The sequence below is a fragment of the Bombina bombina genome, chromosome 3 (assembly GCF_027579735.1).
Source record: "Bombina bombina isolate aBomBom1 chromosome 3, aBomBom1.pri, whole genome shotgun sequence".
In the NCBI taxonomy this organism is placed as follows: Eukaryota; Metazoa; Chordata; class Amphibia; order Anura; family Bombinatoridae; genus Bombina; species Bombina bombina.
In genome coordinates, this window is record NC_069501.1 from 546,839,680 (window position 1) to 546,859,234 (window position 19,555).

A 19,555-nucleotide genomic window follows, 5' to 3' on the forward strand; every position below is an offset into this window, starting at 1 on the left:
CCAGAATGGCCCCTTCAAATATGGCAAATGATGGCTGAAGTTTGGCTTAAACAGTTACAACTAGCACTAAAAGTATTTTTGGTAAGGTGTGTATTGGAAACAGGTTTTATCTCTAAACTACAAGGCAATAAATTGCATTCTAATTTTGAGTTTAAAGTCTCTAACCCTGTAGATTAGAGAGATGCATTGAGTTTTATTTGAATATATGTTTTGCCCAAAAATGACTCAACACAACATATAATAACCAAAATCTTTATTCCACACAAGTTTACAAAGACTGAAAACTATGTTCCTGTAACAAGATTTCAGAGATAACAGCAAATCGAAAAAAATAAATTATCAGGGCCACCTATAGACCCCTCTATAGCAAGATATACATTCAACAGGGTCTGGACCGCAGCTTAATATATATTCACAGTATAAAAATTCCCTGTGCGATTAAAAGGTGCCTATAAATCAGAGGTAGAAAAATAAGTGATTTCTTCATCACAACATTTAGAAATACTGCACTAATGCTGGTTAAGGGAGAATCTGTAACCATAGTATAAATCCTTCACCTTCATTTAGGTTGCTTGTGTTACAGGATATGGAATTATAAATGGCTTCTACAACAGATTTTTGGGTGTTGTGTAAACTATTAAAAAGAACAAACTGGTGAGAGAAAAAAAAAAGGACAGAAAAAAAACAAACAAAATAAATTGAATGTGTACCAAGGCTACACGTGCACAGAAATGAAAAGATGTAGAGATCTGTACACAACTTTCTATAGTACACAGCCAGATAAGCGGATCTCAAGTGTGCATGTATGTAGACATTTAAACACATACACATGTATGCTACATACACATTCATATAACCAAAGTGCTGTGCTGTAAACGGTATTAGGGAAATATATTCCCCATCAGTAAGGGAAAGAAAACTCAAAACTACATGGGAGAGCAACTACAAAAAGTAAATAATATCATAACTTAAGAAATGCACCCCTTTTTATAAAGAAAAAAGTATCAAATAAAGGGGGTGATGAGCAAATTTTAGATTAAGTAACAAATGCAGGAGAGCTTGCCCCTATTAACAGCAAGGGCTGTATACTGCAGCAAGTGGAAAGGTAAAGCTCTCCGGAGAGTGAGGAAAGGGAAAACCCTCTCCACCCATAAAAAGGTCTTTCTTCAAAATCAGTGCAAACACGCATTCAATGTGCTAAAGGGTTAATCCTGGTCTCGGCTCCAAGCATTGACACCCCATAAGGTAGGCAGAAGGAATGACGTCACTTTGTGCTCATGTCATGTAGCGGGTAATGGCCCTGAGACTATAAAGCAGAGCCGCTTGCAGACGGGCTTCTAACAGCAGCAAGTTCAAGTGAACCTATGAAAAAAGAAAATAAATGTTAGTTCTCTAGGTAAGCAGGCCCTATGATCATTCTGTCTCAGACGTCTAATCTCTTATCTTGCCCATTTCTGTACCACTGGGCTGCAGAATGTGTTACAAATTGAATAATGCAAGCCTTCAAGGGTGATTAATGAAAGGTAATGACAAAATTAGTTAACAATTAAACAAAACTGCCACCATTATTTGTACCAGTGACTTCATTAAAGGGATATAAAATTATGTTTCATTGTTTAAAAGCTACAACAAGAAACAAAACATGGGATATACTTAAAATGGTTTCAATATGTATTCATTTTAAAAGGATTTACCTTTTGTAATTTTATTTTAAATTAATGTGTGCAGTGTCCATTACTTCATGCCACAGCCCCACAATGGGGCTGGGGGTCTCTAGCAACATATCTAGCTTGATGTCAAATCTTCTAGAGTAACAAACTCGTTTACTATTTAGTGAAAAACTAGAGAAAGCCAGTTTTGGACATGCTCAGAAAAAAGGACAGAATGCAACTAAAAGGGACAAAAAACATTTTCTTTCATGATTTGGATAGAACATACAATTTTAAACAACTTTCAAATGTAGTTCTATTATCAAATTTGCTTCATTCTCTTGTTATCCTTTTCGGAAGGAACAGCATTGCACTACTGGCAGCTAGCTGAACACATCGTTAGTCAACCACAAGACAAATATGTGCAGGCACCAATCAGCAACTAGGACCTGCTAGTGTAGGATATGTGCGTATTTTTTTTCAACATTAGATAACTATAGAACAAAGCAAATTTGAAAATGTGTTTTAAAAGGGGTAAAAGTGTTGAATTAGAAAACTGAAAAATCTTAGAAAAATCTTGTGAAAATATGTGAAATGCTTGTAATTGTTATTAAATTGCTATGATGTTTTAAATATGGTGATAGATAAGAAAAAATGTCATATCAAATGTTTTTTTCACATTTTACTTAAAAGGGATACTAAACCCAAATCTTTTCTTTAATGATTCAGATAGAGCATGCAAGAGCCACTAATCAGCAAGTGCTACCCAGGTGCTGAACCAAAAATGGGCCAGTTCTTAAGTTTTCGTTCCTGCTTTTTCAAATAAAGATAGCAAGAAAACGAAAAATTGATAATAGGAGTAAATTAGAAAGTTGTTTTAAATTGCATGCTCTATTTGAATCATTAAAAAAAATGTTTGGCTATAGTATCCCTTTAATATAGGGAATAAGAAACTATACTCTAGTAATTATAAATATGCTAAATCAGCGTAAGCATAAAAAGTAGATTATGTAAAAAAAAAGTGCAAACAAATTACTTGTTTTCTTGCACAATGACCACTTAAGACATTTTTATCGCGTGCCCTTAGGAAGATAAGGGAGCTGAAATGTTAGTAAGTTAAAGGCATAGGAAAGGCAAAATTAAACTTGAATGAGTCAGCATGTCATTTTAAGACACTTAAAGGGACATAATACTCATATGCTAAATCACTTGAAACTGATGCAGTATAACTGTAAAAAGCTGACAGGAAAATATCACCTGAGCATCTCTATGTAAAAAAGGAAGATATTTTACCTCACAATTTCCTCAGCTCAGCAGAGTAAGTTCTGTGTAAAAAGTTATACTTCACCTGCTCCAGCTGCAGGTAAAAATAAAAAAAAATGAAGAAATGAACAGCAGCCAATCAGCATCAGCAGTGCTGAGGTCATGAACTCTTACTGTGATCTCATGAGATTTGACTTAACTCATGAGATTTCATAGTAAGCTTCCTTTACCTGATTGGTGAAATATGAGAGTTCACGAGGCTCATCCTTTCAGCTGTCCCAGGATAGACACACTAAAATGCTGCTTAGAAGTCCTTTACAATGGGAGGTGGCTACTGAGGAACTTTTGAGGTAAAATATCTTTCTTTTTTACATAGAGATGTTCAGGTGATATTTTCTAGTCCGCTTTTTACAGCTATGCTGCATCACTTTCAAGTGTTTAAACATTTGGGTATTATGGCCCTTTAAATTCTTATGTTTTGCCCACTTTTGGTCCCTATTAAAATCATTTGAGCTGCCATAGAAAAATGAAATCAAATCTGGTAGTTTCTTGCTTAATTTTCTGATATTTCAATCCATTCCACAGGAATGTTGTGTGAATCAGTTAAGCAATATGTTAAAATGTATGATCTAACTGGACTTCTCTAGCTTTTTGCAGGAGGCAGGACTGAATTTCATCAATCCAAAATCAAGACAGAATTCTTGTGAAAAGTTTGACAGATTTATATGATGTAGAATCAGAAAAAAATGAGCAAAAAAACTGCCCTGTACTTTGCACTAATTTAATTGAAATAAACATTAAAAAAAAAACCTCCTGAACCCATTCTCTTCAAATATGCATCCTTTACAGTGATTGTCAGTTCAGGCATACTCAGATTCAGGAAATGTGTTATTCTCATCTAATGACTGCAGTGCCCAGAGACAGAACTTTTTTTCACTTTCTGCGATGAGATTTTTTTTAGTGAAAATTTTTCTGCAGGTCATTTTTAAATTAAAATTGTAAATTTGTCAGTTACACTAAAGCAGCAGATCAATTGCAATGTGTTGGTTAACTGGAGAATAAAGCAATATTTAAAGTTTTTTATAATCTAGTGCAGTAGTTGAAAATTGCATTGCAAATTAGCTGCAAAAAAAAAAAAAATTATTCTAAAATGTCTCTTGAATTAATTTATTTCCTTTTCTCTTAGTCTAACATAGAAATGTAGTAATAAAAAGGTGCATTGCTCATATGAACATCTAACATTCAGAGAAAAACAGCTTTGCAGACTGGGAAAAGCTAGGGAACGAGCTTTCAAAAATCTCAGAGCCAGACAATCAATGCACTGCTGCTTTGCAACACTACTGCATATTTGACTGTTGTCTTTAAACCGCACTTTGCTCTGGATGCACGGTTAAGGAAAACTTATACAATGCAGCCAGAGAACAGCTCTGTTTAAAAAGAACAGCCTAATGTGGAGCAGCGCTGAAAAGTTAAAGTGCTAACAGTTCCTCTTCTTTCTGCAGACATGCTGCATTTTCTGCGATGACATCTCAGATCACTATGTTCTGCCTTGGGGCTGCAGTGCATTTTAAGTTTTATTGGACCTATTTATGTATTATGCTTCTATGTGTAAAAATGATACTAGTATAAGTTAGTGACCACATACTATGCACGGGACCTGCAGTGCATACGGATCTAGGTCTCGCATATTTCGTCACAGTATATACTCCACATGCTAGCGATGGTGCAGACTCTACACTCAGGCATATGCTACGCAGGTGTTGTGCACTGCAGTACTGATAATTTACTGGAAGCATCTTTTGAGGATAAAACCATAATAAGCTTTTAATCTAATCTGAAAAGCACAATACAATTAATTTAAATATAGGTTACAGCTATTCCAACACTAGTCCTTGAAAGATATGACCTGATTTTAGAGGGGGCATTTCAAGAAAATCACTTGAGTACTGAATTTTAGAGCAAAATGTTACCTTCTCAGAGTGCTTAAACTGCCTCCAGAAGTCATTGTACAGGTAGCGTGTCACTCTCTCTGGATGGCAGGTCACCATCTTCATATACACCTTCAAGTTTCTCTCTAGCAGTTGATTCACTTCTCCATAATCATAGTCATCATATCTACCAATAAAAAAGGTAAAGTTAGTTACATCACCCTCCAGAGAGCATATCCAGACATCATCCATTTAGAGAAAATCGTGTTATCTACAGGCTTGATAAACTGTCACCCTAAGAAAGCTTCTGGTGCACTTAAAGGGACACTGAACCCAAAAAAATTATTTTGGGATTCAGATAGAGCATGCCATTTTAAGCAACTTTCTAATTTACTCCTATTAGCAATTTTTCTTCGTTCTCTTGCTATCTATATGTGAAAAAGGCATCTAAGCTTTTTTTGGGTTCAGAACTCTGGATAGCACATTTTTATTGGTGGATTAATTTATCCACCAATTAGCAAGGACAACCCAGGTTGTTCACCAAAAATGGGCCGGCATCTAAACTTACATTCTTGCATTTCAAATAAAGATACCAAAAGAATGAAGAAAACTTAATAGGAGTAAATTAGAAAGTTGCTTAAAATGTCATGCTCTAACTGAATCACGAAAGAAAAAAATTGGGTACAGTGTCCCTTTAAGCCTAAGTGAGCAGCTGTTTTGTAGGTCCTCTTCATGAGAGCTGATTTACAACGTTTGGCAGGGTCCTCTACCCATTTGACTCCTATAAATGTTACCTTACATATACCTATGTTTATAGCAGAATCTGTTGGCGTGCTTCAAATAACAATGACATATGGCCCACGGTGGTCCTGGTCATTCCTACTACTCACCGGATGCCATAGATACACTGGATATAGTTCCAAATGGCTCTGCGAAGTTTGGATGTGTCTACACTTTGGATAGTGGCAATTGTGTGGTAGGTCAGGTTGTATGCCACCTGAAACTTGTCATCTAGCAACTGCCCCACTTCTGGATACAGCCTGTGTAGCAATGAGAAACCATGATCCTCCCATGTGTAGTCCTATAAGCAGAGAAAAAAAAAAATCAACTTCAGATGGCACAAATGTTGCAGTTATACAAACTGGTAGTCAGTTTGAGATTTTAAAATGCCCACAACGTGGTAAAACTTACATGAGCACGGAAGGTTGGTGGAGCTTGTTCCCCCCGTCTAGTGAAATCAATGTAGCCAAAATCTGGGTCTTCCAGAAAGCAGGACACGCTGGGTGAACTGACAGGTTGTGCAATGGCATCTGTAATAATTTGTAGATGATTAATAATGGCTCTTTAGATTACTACATAACACACTGTAGCATAATACATAAGCAAATCACTATATACTCTGTATGCAAGATGAATTCCCAGAATATTTTTTTTAAATATGCAGTCAAAACACCATGCAATGTACATTAAATAATTATCCTTTTAATGTAAATATTTCTAACTGCAATAAAATCTTGCAAGTTAAAGGGACAGTAATATGTAATTGCAAGATATTTCTGTTGTGTTTCTATAGAATATCAGCCAAGACTTAAAGTTGTTTAACCCTTTGAGTGCTAACCACTTTCCAACCTGGGTGCTAAGATTTTTTAAAGGTTTTTTTTTTTTTTTTTAATACATTTTTTTTTTTACTTTTTCTCTTTTTTTTCAGACCCCCAAGACTTACAACTGTTGGAAAGGTTAGGCGATTACCTTTCCAATGGGGTGGGTCTTTGGGGTCTGTAGCTGCTTAGATGCCTGAGATACAGGCTTCTAAGCAGCATGCTGTCTGCTCCTATACTTAACATTGTTAAGTATAAATAAAGTTGCGCAGTGACGTCATCACGTTATTGTGCGTGACGTCACCACGCAAAACGGGAAGCCCCGGCGATGCCTGTCACTCTACAGGCACAATCGCTGGGGTAGGAGCGGGTGGGAGCCCCCAGATCTCCCTCAAGATGGGAGAGTGCTAGTGACGGCTCTGAGCCGTCATTAGCACCAGAGTGCAAAACTGACGGCTCAGAGCCGTCTAGCACTCAAAGGGTCAAATTAATTTGACTGCAATTGTTTATCAATAGCTAAACCCCACCCCATCATTTGTCTTATTTGGAACCAATCTGCAGAAAATACAGCTAGTCACAGTTAGGTTAGTATAAAGTACACTGGTTTTGCAGTTATCAGTCAAAGCCAATTAGGGGTATATAAGTAGCAGAGTTGGCCTTGAGAAGTCAGGAAGGTGCATTTTAAGTTCTGAGAATTAGAAAAACCTCAATTTTTAGAGGTAAATTACAGTGGGGAAAAAAGTAGTCAGCCACCAATTGTGCAAGTTCTCCCACTTAATAAGATGAGAGAGGCCTGTAATTTTCATCATAGGTATACCTCAACTATGAGAGACAAAATGTGGAAACAAATCCAGATAATCACATTGTCTGATTTGGAAAGAATTTATTTGCAAATTATGGTGGAAAATAAGTATTTTTCTGTAAGTCTTCACAAGGTTGTCACACACTGTTGCTGGTATGTTGGCCCATTCCTGCATGCAGATCTCCTCTAGAGCAGTGATGTTTTGGGGCTGTCACTGGGCAACACGGACTTTCAACTCCCTCCAAAGGTTTTCTATGGGGTTGAGATCTGGAGACTGGCTAGGCCACTCCAGGACCTTGAAATGCTTCTCACGAAGCCACTCCTTCGTTGCCCGGGCGGTGAGTTTGGGATCATTGTCATGCTGAAAAGACCCAGCCACGTTTCATCTTCAATGCCCTTGCTGATGGAAGGAGGTTTGCACTTAAAATCTCACGATACATGGCCCCATTCATTCTTTCATGTACACGGATCAGTCGTCATGTTCCCTTTGCAGAGAAACAGCCCCAAAGCATGATGTTTCCACCCCCATGCTTCACAGTAGGTATGGTGTTTTCTCTCCTCCAAACACGACAAATTGTGTTTCTACCAAACAGTTCTACTTTGGTTTCATCTGACCATATGACATTCTCCCAATCCGCTTCTGGATCATCCAAATGCTCTCTAGCATACTTCAGACAGGCCCGGACATGTACTGGCTTAAGCAGGGGGACACGTCTGGCACTGCAGGATCTGAGTCCCTGGCGGCGTAGTGTGTTACTGATGGTAGCCTTTGTTACGTTGGTCCCAGCTCTCTGCAGGTCATTCACTAGGTCCCCCCGTGTGGTTCTGGGATGTTTGCTCACCGTTCTTGTGATCATTTTGACCCCACGGGGTGAGTTCTTGCGTGGAGCCCCAGATCGAGGGAGATTATCAGTGGTCTTGTATGTCTTCCATTTTCTAATTATTGCTCCCACAGTTGATTTCTTCACACCAAGCTGCTTGCCCATTGCAGATTCAGTCTTCCCAGCCTGGTGCAGGTCTACAATTTTGTTTCTGGTGTCCTTCGACAGCTCTTTGGTCTTCACCATAATGCAGTTTGGAGTGTGACTGTTTGAGGTTGTGAACAGGTGTCTTTTATACTGATAAGTTCAAACAGGTGCCATTAATACAGGTAATGAGTGGAGGACAGAGGAGCCTCTTAAAGAAGAAGATACAAGTCTGTGAAAGCCAGAAATCTTGCTCGTTTGTAGGTGACCAAATACTTATTTTCCACCATAATTTGCAAATAAATTATTTCCAAATCAGACAATGTGATTGTCTGGATTTGTTTCCACATTTTGTCTCTCATAGTTGAGGTATACCTATGATGAAAATTACAGTCCTCTCATCTTCTTAAGTGGGAGAACTTGCACAATTGGTGACTGACTAAATACTTTTTTCCCCACTGTACATGAAAAGGGGACACAATGATTAATACAAATATATTAAAAAGCTGTTACATTATGCATAGCATAACAGTTTGTATATAAAAAAAAAATCAAGGTAATGCAAGCTAATCACAGGTAATGTTCTTGAAAAGCTTGCTTAGCTGAAAAGGAATTTTACAAACCAAGACAGCCACCAAACCACTCCAGGTATCTCTGTTCCTGTAAACAGACAGCAAGTTGAAATAAAGAAGAGCCACTGTGCAGCCCGAACTGTCTAATAAAACCCTGAGCCAAAGGGTTGCAGGAACAGGCTCTGCTTTGTTTCAGAGGGGCAGACAGTAAAGCTTTTGTAGCAAGTACTGGGGCAAACAAAAGCACTTGGGCACAGCTACAGTATCCATAAAAAACACGTAACATTGTAATAAAAAGGTATACATTGGGGAGGTCGAATTAAACCACAGGTAAAGTAACTATGTACAAAACCTTTCGGAATGGTGGATTAGGTTTGCCTAACGATGGTAGTGCGGGGCTTGCAGAGGGTGCTGGTAGTGGTGTAGAAATAAACATACTAATTGCTTGGGCTACTGGTGACCCACAAATATTGAAAACTCCTGAGGTTGGCTGTCTCTGCTGGATCCCAGATAACGAGAAAAAATGTTTTTGCTATTTTTTGCCTGTCTAGTAAATCTGCATATTTGAAGTACACCACACCACTACTCCTGTGCATTTCAAAGTTGAAGTTTGTCCCTTTAATAAGAGACTACAATGAACCATATAAGCAGACACGACAGCCTACATGTAGTATCCATTGCGCATCTGACCTTGCTAGCAATAATAGTTACAAACAATAAAGATACACACAGAATTTGCATTTTTTTTTACAAATATGTTAATACCACTGCTCCTTACTGCCACTTTATACACTACACACATTATATATATATATATATATATATATATACACACATATACACAAATACATACACAACACAAACAAATGTACACACCATCTGAAGTCACTGTCAAACTATCTTCCTTCTCCCGTTCAAATCTGGTCTCCATTTCTTCTTGAGATGTTTCTGCTTCTTCCTCATCCAACTGTCTCATTTGAGCTAAGAGCCGCTCAGCTTCCCGCAGAGTACTGCACTCCTGTTTATAGTTATAGAAAATATAAGCACTGCAGAAAAACATTTAGGTTTTCTTTATTAAAAAAATGTAGCAGAGTTGGTCTTGAGAAGTCAACAGGTTGTGCAATTAGAAACTGCTCAAGTTTCAGAGATAAATTGTATGAAAAAGGGTGCAAAATATTATTATTATTATCTGTTATTTGTATTTGTAAAATAATGAGTCATTATGCATAACTAAACATTTTATATAAAAAACTCAAGGTGGTTACTGTCTCTTTAACTCTGAAAATCATGACAAATAGAAAAATATACTCCAGACTTCACAAGCCTAACCTTGCTACTTTCATTAGTGACTTTATGATCTCTATAGACGCATGTTTAGATATATCTATATACACCTAAATGGCCTTAGGAGACACAATAAGACGCTTTAAAAGGGTTATTGCAGAACAATGCAAAATATGCTAACAAAATGACTGTGGCTGGCCATATATACACCAGTTACAAATCTGTATTGGCTTTCAATAAGGTAGTGGTGGTGGGTTAGCCATTCTGGTATTCAACCTGTCATTTCCTGTTCATTTTAATTCTGAGAACTTGAAATGCACCTGTCTTCAATCAATCAAAACATAAGATGACTAGTTCCCATTTAAACGATAAACAGCTTCTAAATATGGTTATATTACAGGAGCCCTAACTATAAGATATTGACCCTTGGACCAAAACACCTAGCTACAGAATCCTGCTGACTAATGATAGCTTCTTGCTGACGGATATGTCTTAACATATAAAGCTCCAAAAGTTTAAAGAAAAATTGCATAGAGAATCAAGAATGCACATTTTGTTTGTTTCAAAGGAAACTTTGCGCCTGCACATGGCCCCATGTATGATGGAGCAGTTCCTAGGCTTTTGAAAATTAGTTACAATGTCTGCTGTGCACTACACGTGTACGTGTGTATACCAACCTCATTGGTGGACATGTCGGGGGAAGGGGGCCGTGAAGTGCTGTCTTGCCCCTCCAGGGGGTAGATTCCACAACCCAGGATAAACGAGGATAGTGAATGAAAATGAGTGAGCAGGACAATTGCATGAATCAGTTCTGCTAGAGACCAGAAGTGGCCGTCTCGGGAGCACAGAAGCGACTAAAGCAGAAAAAACAAATTAATAAATAACCTCCTAATACATAGCTCAGAATCTGCAAATATCCTAATACTTTTACGGTATATATAATAGCCTTACAGTCCTCTGTTCCATTAATGATGTCTGCCTCTGTTCCAAATCTCACTCCTTACCTCTACAAGTTCTTTGGTGATAAGCCAAGGTCTATGAGCAAGAATTTTGTTGAGATCATTCAGCCTGCGCAGTTTCATTGGAGCAGATGCCAGCCCTTTCAACCAGCGAGGATCCCCTCCAACTTGTAGAAAGCAGGAGGAATGGAGGGAGACTAGGTACGAACACTGGTGCCGAGCTGAGGCCTAGAATAGAGATGACAAGGAAATGAAGACAGAAAACAAGACGGATAAATATGCAGCCGTGTAAAAAAGAGAAATGGTAGCAATAAAAAGTTGGGGATGGAGGGATAAGTAGAGATAAAGTAAAGGACAGTGGGTCGTGAAAGGAGGAGAGCAGAGATGTAGGACAGGGAAATTAAAAGAAAGTAAAGCTGGAGAAATGAATGCAGATACAGGTATGGGTGAGCGGAGGATGAAAGGGAATGTGTGTTGGGGAAAAAAAAACAAAACAAAAAAACAGGAAGTAGGAGTTTGGCCAAGAAAATTGGGAAGGAAATACCAATGACAGGAAAACTGTGAAAGCCTAAAGGCATAAGGAAGATTGAAGGAACAATAGAGACAAAGTGTAAAAATGAGTTAGGATGAGCCTACGAAAAAGATAAAGTGGAGGGTAAGATATAAAAGATTGACTCGATTTTCCAGAAACCTTTTTATAATATATTTTCTGTAACTGGGAGAGTTACAGATCTACATACCATAATGGCCACATAGTGCCTCTCTGGAAGTGAAAGAGCTCCATCCATGCGGAGTAGCTGATGTTGTGTTTTCCAGAAGATGTGCAGGTATTCCGGGTGCAGTCCCATCACGGCAGCAATATTGTCACCCAAGACAGGACCTGTGAGCTGCAAAAAAACAAAAACACTTTCAGGATGGAGAGCTGACATGGGAAATAAGTCAGGCCCTTTTTTTCTCAGTTCAGGTTAACAGTGAAAGAGAAGATGCTCCATGATATCTGCCCCTACCAGTAGTAACAAAATCTATTCCACCAGTTACAGTTGGATCTATGGAAAATTGTGTTACCATGCAGTGGAGATCTCAGTCTCAGTGTTATGAGGCATGGAACTTGTTCCCACCACAGTGACAGAAGGAAATAGGACTTTGTTCTTCCAACAACAGACAAACACTAAGGTCCAGCTATGTGGCATGGGCTGCCTCAAAGACAGGATGAGAGATGTTTAACTTGCATGACCATCTATCATTTCCACCTCATGGTGACAGACAAGGGGTATGGAGGTTCCCACCCATCAAAAGGTAATAAAAACACAGAGCAGCAATGAGAGATGTGTGCCCCCAAACCACAAGCTGTAAAACTTCAGTATGTTACCCTCTATCATGCAACCAGTGGGTGTCAAAGTTAAACAAAGAAGGTGCGATGGGATCACTGCCTCATCACAGAGAAACAAAAAAATCTATATGTAATCTGATTATCACAGGGTGACAGACAATCTCAGCTTTTCCTCTAAAAGTGAATTACCTTACCTGTGAAACCGGAATGTATGCACTTGGTCCTCTCCTGCCTTGCTGCTTCATATGCTCATCCTGATCCTTTAATGATGAAACAAAGTAGGAGTGTTACAGAGAGAAATAATGGAAGACGTCACTGTTTCTGACAGTATACACATCCAATCATAGCACAGTGCATGAAAAGCAACAGCAGGTAAACATATGCAATCACACAATGCCCAAGGCAATAGATACGCCCAGCAAATGGAATGCATGAGAATTCAAAGAAGGGTGATGTGCTCTGTCATTACTATCTGCAAGTAGTAAACATGTTGTGTTCTACAAGCATTTAGTATCACATATAGTACAGTATAAAGATGCAATGATAGATATAGCAATATACAAAATTATGAACATGATATACAGTATATTCTGGCTACCTCCAATCGGTGTGTGCCCCCTTTGGCATCCAGCTCGTGAGGCCACGCAACGATTGGAGGAAGCCGGATTCATCATCGCTGAGCTAACTACAGCAGGAGCTGTGGGTGGAGGATCGCAGGTCTGCTTTCCATAAAACTAAGGTATTTTAAAAAAGAAGCATCCTTGTAAAGTTTAATAAATGAAAGTGCCCTTTTTTAAGAGTATTTTTAAAAACTGGGCACTTAGTGTATTAAAGTGAATCTAAAGTTTAATGAATGATCGCAAAAAATGTTGTTCTGTAGACAGATGACAAAGATATCACACTGGAATATGAATCTTCTCTAGCATACAGTTGTCAAGGCACGTGTACTGCCACGCACAGGAAACAGTGATGCCAGGTTAATTAATGACTGCTTATTGTACTGTGCTGCTCTAGTTAAAGTGGTATTACGTATTCTTATCAATACGTTTTCTTATCAGACTCCTTTCTCCTCACTTGCAAAATAATTTAGTTTTTCTAACAACCCAGTTTTTCTGGACAAAGTGGCAAAATCACTGCATATGTTATACAGTAGTGATATAATCCTTTGACTGTCCAACACAAACTATGCTTACTTAGAACATATGGATACAGCACACAAAGTGGACTGCCAACTTTTTCAATCTAGAACAAATCCCCCTCCCATTTAGTAAACGATAGTGATTTTTTTTTTGCATTTTTTAGATAAAGCCAATTAGGGAAACATTTGTTGCAGCTAGCTTTGAGAATTCAGCAAGGTGCATTTCATGTTGAGAATTAGAAATTGCTCAACTGAGCTAAATTACAAGAAAAGGGGGGGGGGGGGAATAAATAATGAAAATGTATTGCAAAGTAGTTTCATTTTGCATTACTCAACATGTTATATAGAAATCTCAAGGATGTTTACTGTTCTTAACAGTATGGCTAGCTCCTAATTATTTTTACTGGCTCCTAAATTTTAAAACAGATTTGTCAACCTCTGACATTTTATTTATATCTGTTCTCCCCAGGACCTTTTTAGAGGGTGCACCACCAGCTAATATTAAAGTGTCAGTAAACGTTAAAAATAATGTTATATAATTCTGCACATAGTGCAGAATTATATAACATTATAATAGCCAAACATTATAAAACATAATTGTACCCTATTAATTTTTTAAAAAAAACGCTGTTTTACAGACCCGCTCTCTGTACTCTGCTGAGCGGGTCTGTTATATTTACTCAGCGCATCGGGCCAGCTGTATAGTCACAGCCCGGCCGCGCCACAGCACTAAGTGCAGCTCGCTCCTGCTGTCAGACAGAGCAGGAGCGAGCTGCACTTAGTGCGGTGGCGCGGTCGGGCTGGGCTGTGACTATACAGCTGGCCCGATGCGCTGAGTAAATATAACAGACCCGCTCAGCAGAGTACAGAGAGCGGGTCTGTAAAACAGTGGTTTTTAAAAAAAATTAATAGGGTACATTATGTTTTATAATGTTTGGCTATTATAATGTTATATAATTCTGCACTATGTGCAGAATTATATAACATTATTTTTAACGTTTACTGTCCCTTTAAGCTAAAATTAGCGAATATTAAAAATGAGCATTTTTTTGTCAAATTATGTAATTAATTTGTGCTTTGAATAGCAGAAAATTATATCATAGAACATATTACACTGTTATATATTGATTTTTTTATATCAGTATCTGTACATATTATTCTTAATAGTAGTGTCTATTATATACAGTTAAATGAAAATTAGTGTATACTGTCCCTTTAAAGTAAAGAACTTGTGAAATATGATCAAAGAAAAATCATTTACAAAATGACAGCTTTTTGACAGTTTGATTACTAGGGGAAATGTCAACTTACATACTTCACGAGGCTGCACTGCCAGATTAATCCCTTCACCCAAAAAGACATTTATATACTATATGTCTGATCTTCAGGAAGCTCCTGCAGTCTAAGCTGGAGTTCCTCAAGCTCCAGGAATCCGCATATGGAACCTGAGAGCATTCAATGCTCCAGTTCCATTTGAGGGCAAATGCCTGATTTTTTTTTTTTTACAGGCGGTGACACTGTTTTACTGTAACGATTTTTGCTAGTGCCCAGCAGTGGAGGAGGGAGTGGGAGGGCCCTACACTACAGAAAAAAATAAAAATAAAGAGGGATGGTGCTGCTACACTATAGAAAAAGGGGTGTGTGGGGTCACTCAGTGGCATTCGCGGGAGGGGGGAGGTGGTGGAACCACTACACGACAGCTGTCAGTACCTAAGATGGTGGCAATAGAGGGGGAAGGGTTAAAGAGTTGCTTGAGAGGGATCAGGGAGGTTGAAAGGTAAGGGGGATCCTACACTGCAGAAAAAAGTCTTACATTTGTATACTGACAGAATGTCTGCCAGTACTTAAAGGGACACAAGTCAAAATTAAACTTTCATTATTCAGATAGAGCATGCAATTTTAAACTTTCCAATTTACTTCCATTAAAAAAAGTGCACAGTCTTTTTATATTTAAAACTTTTTGAGTCACCAGCTTCTACTGAGCATGTGCAAGAATTCACAGAATAAGCGTGTATGCATTTGATTGGCTGATGGCTGTCACATGGTACAGGGGAAGTGGAAATAGACATAACTTAAAATTGTCAGAAAAAGATCTACTAGTCATTTGAAGTTCAGACTAAGTGCTATTGCATTGTCTTGTTATCTTGCATTTGTTGATTATGCAAATCTACTGTGGGGATGACTAGTGGGGGAGGAAAGAGCTGTTTGGTAGGACTCAGGGGTGGGAAGTGTCAGGTGGGAGGGTAATTTACACTAAAGCTACAATTAACCTTACAAGCTACTTAAAGGGACAGGCAACCCAAAAAAGCGTTTTCATTTATACATATAAACTTGCCTGGATCAACATTTCTCATTGTAGCCCATTTTTCAAATATATAGAGGTCAGTAAAATCACTTTCCGCGCTGCAGGTGTTTCAAAATGTCCCTTAAGCCCCTCCCCTTTTACATCAGCAGTGGCATCAGCAGGTTCTTGTAACTTGTGTACGTGTCCTATCTTGCTCGTAACCTGATTTTTGCGCAAGCGCAGTGAGCCTCTGGTATTGAAGGGGAACGTTTGAACACAGGCTCATCTGTGCGGTTTACAGTAGAAGCGTACCAGTATACTGTTTCTTCAACCCTTCAACTCTTCAAACGTTCCCCCTTCAATACCAATACCAGAGGCGCACTGCACAAAAATCAGGTTACAAGCAAGATATAACACGTACGCAAGTTACAAGAACCTGCTGATGTCATTGCTGACGTAAAAGGGGAGAGGGTTAACGGACATTTTGAAATGGCTGCAGCGTGAAAAGTGATTTTACTGACAAACTATATTTGAAAAATGGGCTACATTGAGAAATGATGATCCAGGGCAAGTTTATATGTATAAATAAAAACTATTTGGGTTGACAGTCCCTTTAATTAACCCCTTTGCTGCAGGGAATAGAAGTGTGGTGCGCAGCTGCAATTAGCGGCATTCTAATTACCAAAAAGCAATGCAAAGCCATATATGTCTGCTATTTCTTAATAAAGGGGATCCCAGAGAAGCTTTTTCAACAATTTGTGCCATGATTGCATAAGCGATACGTAAATAATTTCAGTGAGAAACCCAAAGTTTGTGAAAAAAATAAAAAATATTTGCTCACATTTGTCAGTGAAATATTCCAAAATGGGCCTAGATCCATAGCTTGGTAGTCTACTTAAAGGGACAGGAAACCCAACATTTTTCATTCATGATTCAGATAGAGAAAACAATTTTAAACAACTTTCCAAATTACTTCTATAATTTAATTTGCTTCCTTCTCTTGTTATACTTTGCTGGAAGGTTTATCTAGGCAAGCTAAGCAGCAGCAGACAACCTAGGTTCTAGCTGTTGATTGGTGGCTGTGTATATATATATATATATATATATATATATATATATATATATATATATATATACACACACACAGGTGGCCCTCGTTTTACAACGGTTCAATTTACACCGTTTCAGAATAACAACCTTTTTTCCCAGTCATGTGACCGCTATTGAAAAGCATTGAGAAGCAGAACATTTATTAAAATAGCGAGTAGGTGGAGCTGTCCGCTTGTGTTGCAGCAAAGCCAAGCAAGCTGAAATTAATCAGTTTAACCAGACCTGAGCTATCAAGCAGATTTCAAAGGAAAAAGATCTTCCGGTCTATAAATCAGTCCAGATTGGAATGCATAGAAAGAACTGTTTGCAGAAAAATGCAAGTGAAGTCTGTGTTGTGTGATTATTTTATTAGGTTTATAATGCTGTTAAGCAAATGGTTTTGTTCAATTTAACTTAGTTTGATTATATATTCTGAGGTGTGTGATTATTTCATTAGGTTTATAATGCCGTTTAGCATTTAAAGTCTTCATTTCAAAGCTTTAAAAATAATGTATTAAGTTCCAGGCCCCTCTCAAAATTGTCAAAAGTAACACCTATCTCCCTCACTTCCCATTGACTTACATTATAAACTGTGTTTCAATTTACAACGGTTTCGATTTACAACCATTCCTTCTGGAACCTAACCCTGGCGTAAACTGAGGGCTACCTGTATATTGATTGGGATTGGCTCACCAATGGGTTCAGTTAGAAACCATTAGTGCATTGCTGCTCCTTCAACAAATTATACAAAGAGAATTAAACAAAATGAGATGACAAAAGTAAATTAGAACATTGTTTAAAATTGTATTCTCTATCTGAATCAGAAAAGAAAAAAAATTGGGTTTCATGTCCCTTTAATATATATATATATATATATATATATATATATATATATATATATAGTTTTGACAAGGTAAATAAAAAAACAATGTTCTATTTCTGTTTAAATGGAGTGATAGCAAAAAATGCTAAATATTATCCGGTATTTTGGTTATGTTTTTCTCTGAAAGGCCTAGTAGTGAAGGGGTTAAAGTGTGCTTTTAAATAGAAGGGTGTTAAAATAAGGGGCAGCAGCAGCAAAGATCATCGGCTAAAAGGAATAGATCTAATAGATAGGAATATAAAAACAGCAGACATTGCCAACTAGTGGTTAAAAAAAGAATGGAGGAGGTGAAAGGCTGACAGGACCAGCTTCTCCTACATTAAAAACAGGTTTGCTGATGTAATTCTGATCCTAGGTTACAAGGGTGAAAAAATAAGTAAAAAGGCAGGGGGAAAAACATAAAGACGACATAAAATACAAATGATTATGCAGAAAGAGGTATTAAAGCAGTAGAAGAATATATAAAATAACCAATTAGCAAGTATTACAAAGTGATAAGCCATAAAGGATGTATAAAGTAGGAAAGATCATGAAAGGCAGGGTTTTTCCATTAAACATGAACCAGTGGGAGATGTGCCCAGACACATACCTACCCCAATACAAAGGAAGTGTATGTATTACATATAGCAAATCTCTACCAAGCACATAAACTACAACGGTACTGACATAAGACATTTATGTATTCTGCAAACTATACGGCGTATAGCATTTTATGAGCTTGTTGATTTGAACTGACATTATTATGGTCCACTCTGCACATAAGAGAAAAGAAAAAAAAGCTGAAAACAATGTATCTAAACCTAACAAACTTTGTAGCAGTCTAAAAGTACTTTTCAGAGCCAGGAGGGTGAATTTCCATTAGCACTTACCACCCCCTACCCAAAATCTTTTGGGATTTAACTTCCCATGTAGGTAAAATCTGAGTGCGGCGTAAAATACTGCTGTACGGCAGATAAAATATTGTATGTAAAAGTATAAACGTATATACATTTATACATAATAAAGAGAACAATGCAATCGATTACTCAATAACATTAAACTACACTTAAATCAATGAACTGCCTCAGCCATTAGGACGTGACTTTACCCCTATTAGTTTATACCAGACCGATACCGAAATATAGTGCACAGGCCCTGTTTTTTTAAGTTGCCCATCATTGGGCAGGTACGAGCCACCACTACAATACTGTCCCTACCTACCCACCTTTAGTCTTTGGTTGGCAGAACAAGGTTGGCAGCCCGTGAAACAGTCTTCCCTGACTTTGGTGCAGGAACTCAGATGGTCGCTCACCCTCATAGGGGCAACTGGGCAGATAGACTCCACGGTCCCGCCGGAAAGAGACAGAAGGGAGCAGAAAGCTTGTGAAACTATATCACAAGTCATAGACATTGCCCCTCAATATTCTCCCTCAGTCGCCGAGGGGTTCTTTTGGTAGCGCCGCGTAGCCAGCACCATCCTATATAGACTCGCCGACGTATGATGTCAGGAGTTCATATTAGCCAATGGTTGCTCATGCAAAAGTTCGATTTGGCTCATGGGATTTGTAGTCTTTATAATATGGGCTAAAGTCTCACTTGGCACGTACAGAGCGAAAACAACTGTCTGACCGTTTTACAGACTCTTACCATATTTATTTGTTTAAAGGGGCGAGGCTGTGCCAGATACTTGATCTCTGTAAAAATGCAAGGTAACCAAATAACACATCTGCTTCACATTTATATGCCTTTTCAAATATTAAAGGGACAGTCTACACCAGAATTGTTATTGTTTTAAAAGATAGATAATCCCTTTTTTACCCATTCCCCAGTTT

General features: G+C 38.1%; 1 protein-coding gene across 1 annotated transcript; it reads right to left on the bottom strand.

Moving 5' to 3' along the window:
• Positions 1–238: 238 nt before the first annotated feature.
• On the bottom strand, positions 239–19,198 carry SESN2 (sestrin 2). Its single transcript, XM_053707048.1, has 10 exons — positions 18,949–19,198; positions 12,545–12,610; positions 11,761–11,907; positions 11,066–11,248; positions 10,739–10,915; positions 9,654–9,795; positions 6,032–6,150; positions 5,731–5,921; positions 4,883–5,027; positions 239–1,362 (listed from the first exon to the last, which is right to left on the bottom strand). Exons 1-10 carry the CDS (start codon positions 19,132–19,134, stop codon positions 1,276–1,278), a joined length of 1,443 nt encoding a protein of 480 aa, XP_053563023.1. The 5' UTR covers positions 19,135–19,198; the 3' UTR covers positions 239–1,275.
• Positions 19,199–19,555: the final 357 nt, after the last annotated feature.

What these genes read in the sequence shown, in the direction of transcription:
- SESN2 (XM_053707048.1), bottom strand. Translation starts at nt 19,134, where the DNA reads ATGTCTATGACTTGTGATATAGTTTCACAAGCTTTCTGCTCCCTTCTG. An exon ending in GGCACTATGTGGCCATTATG is followed by an intron (nt 11,249 to 11,760) that starts GTATGTAGATCT and finishes TCTCTATTCTAG; the next exon opens with GCCTCAGCTCGGCACCAGTG. An exon ending in TCACCAAAGAACTTGTAGAG is followed by an intron (nt 10,916 to 11,065) that starts GTAAGGAGTGAG and finishes TTTCTGCTTTAG; the next exon opens with TCGCTTCTGTGCTCCCGAGA.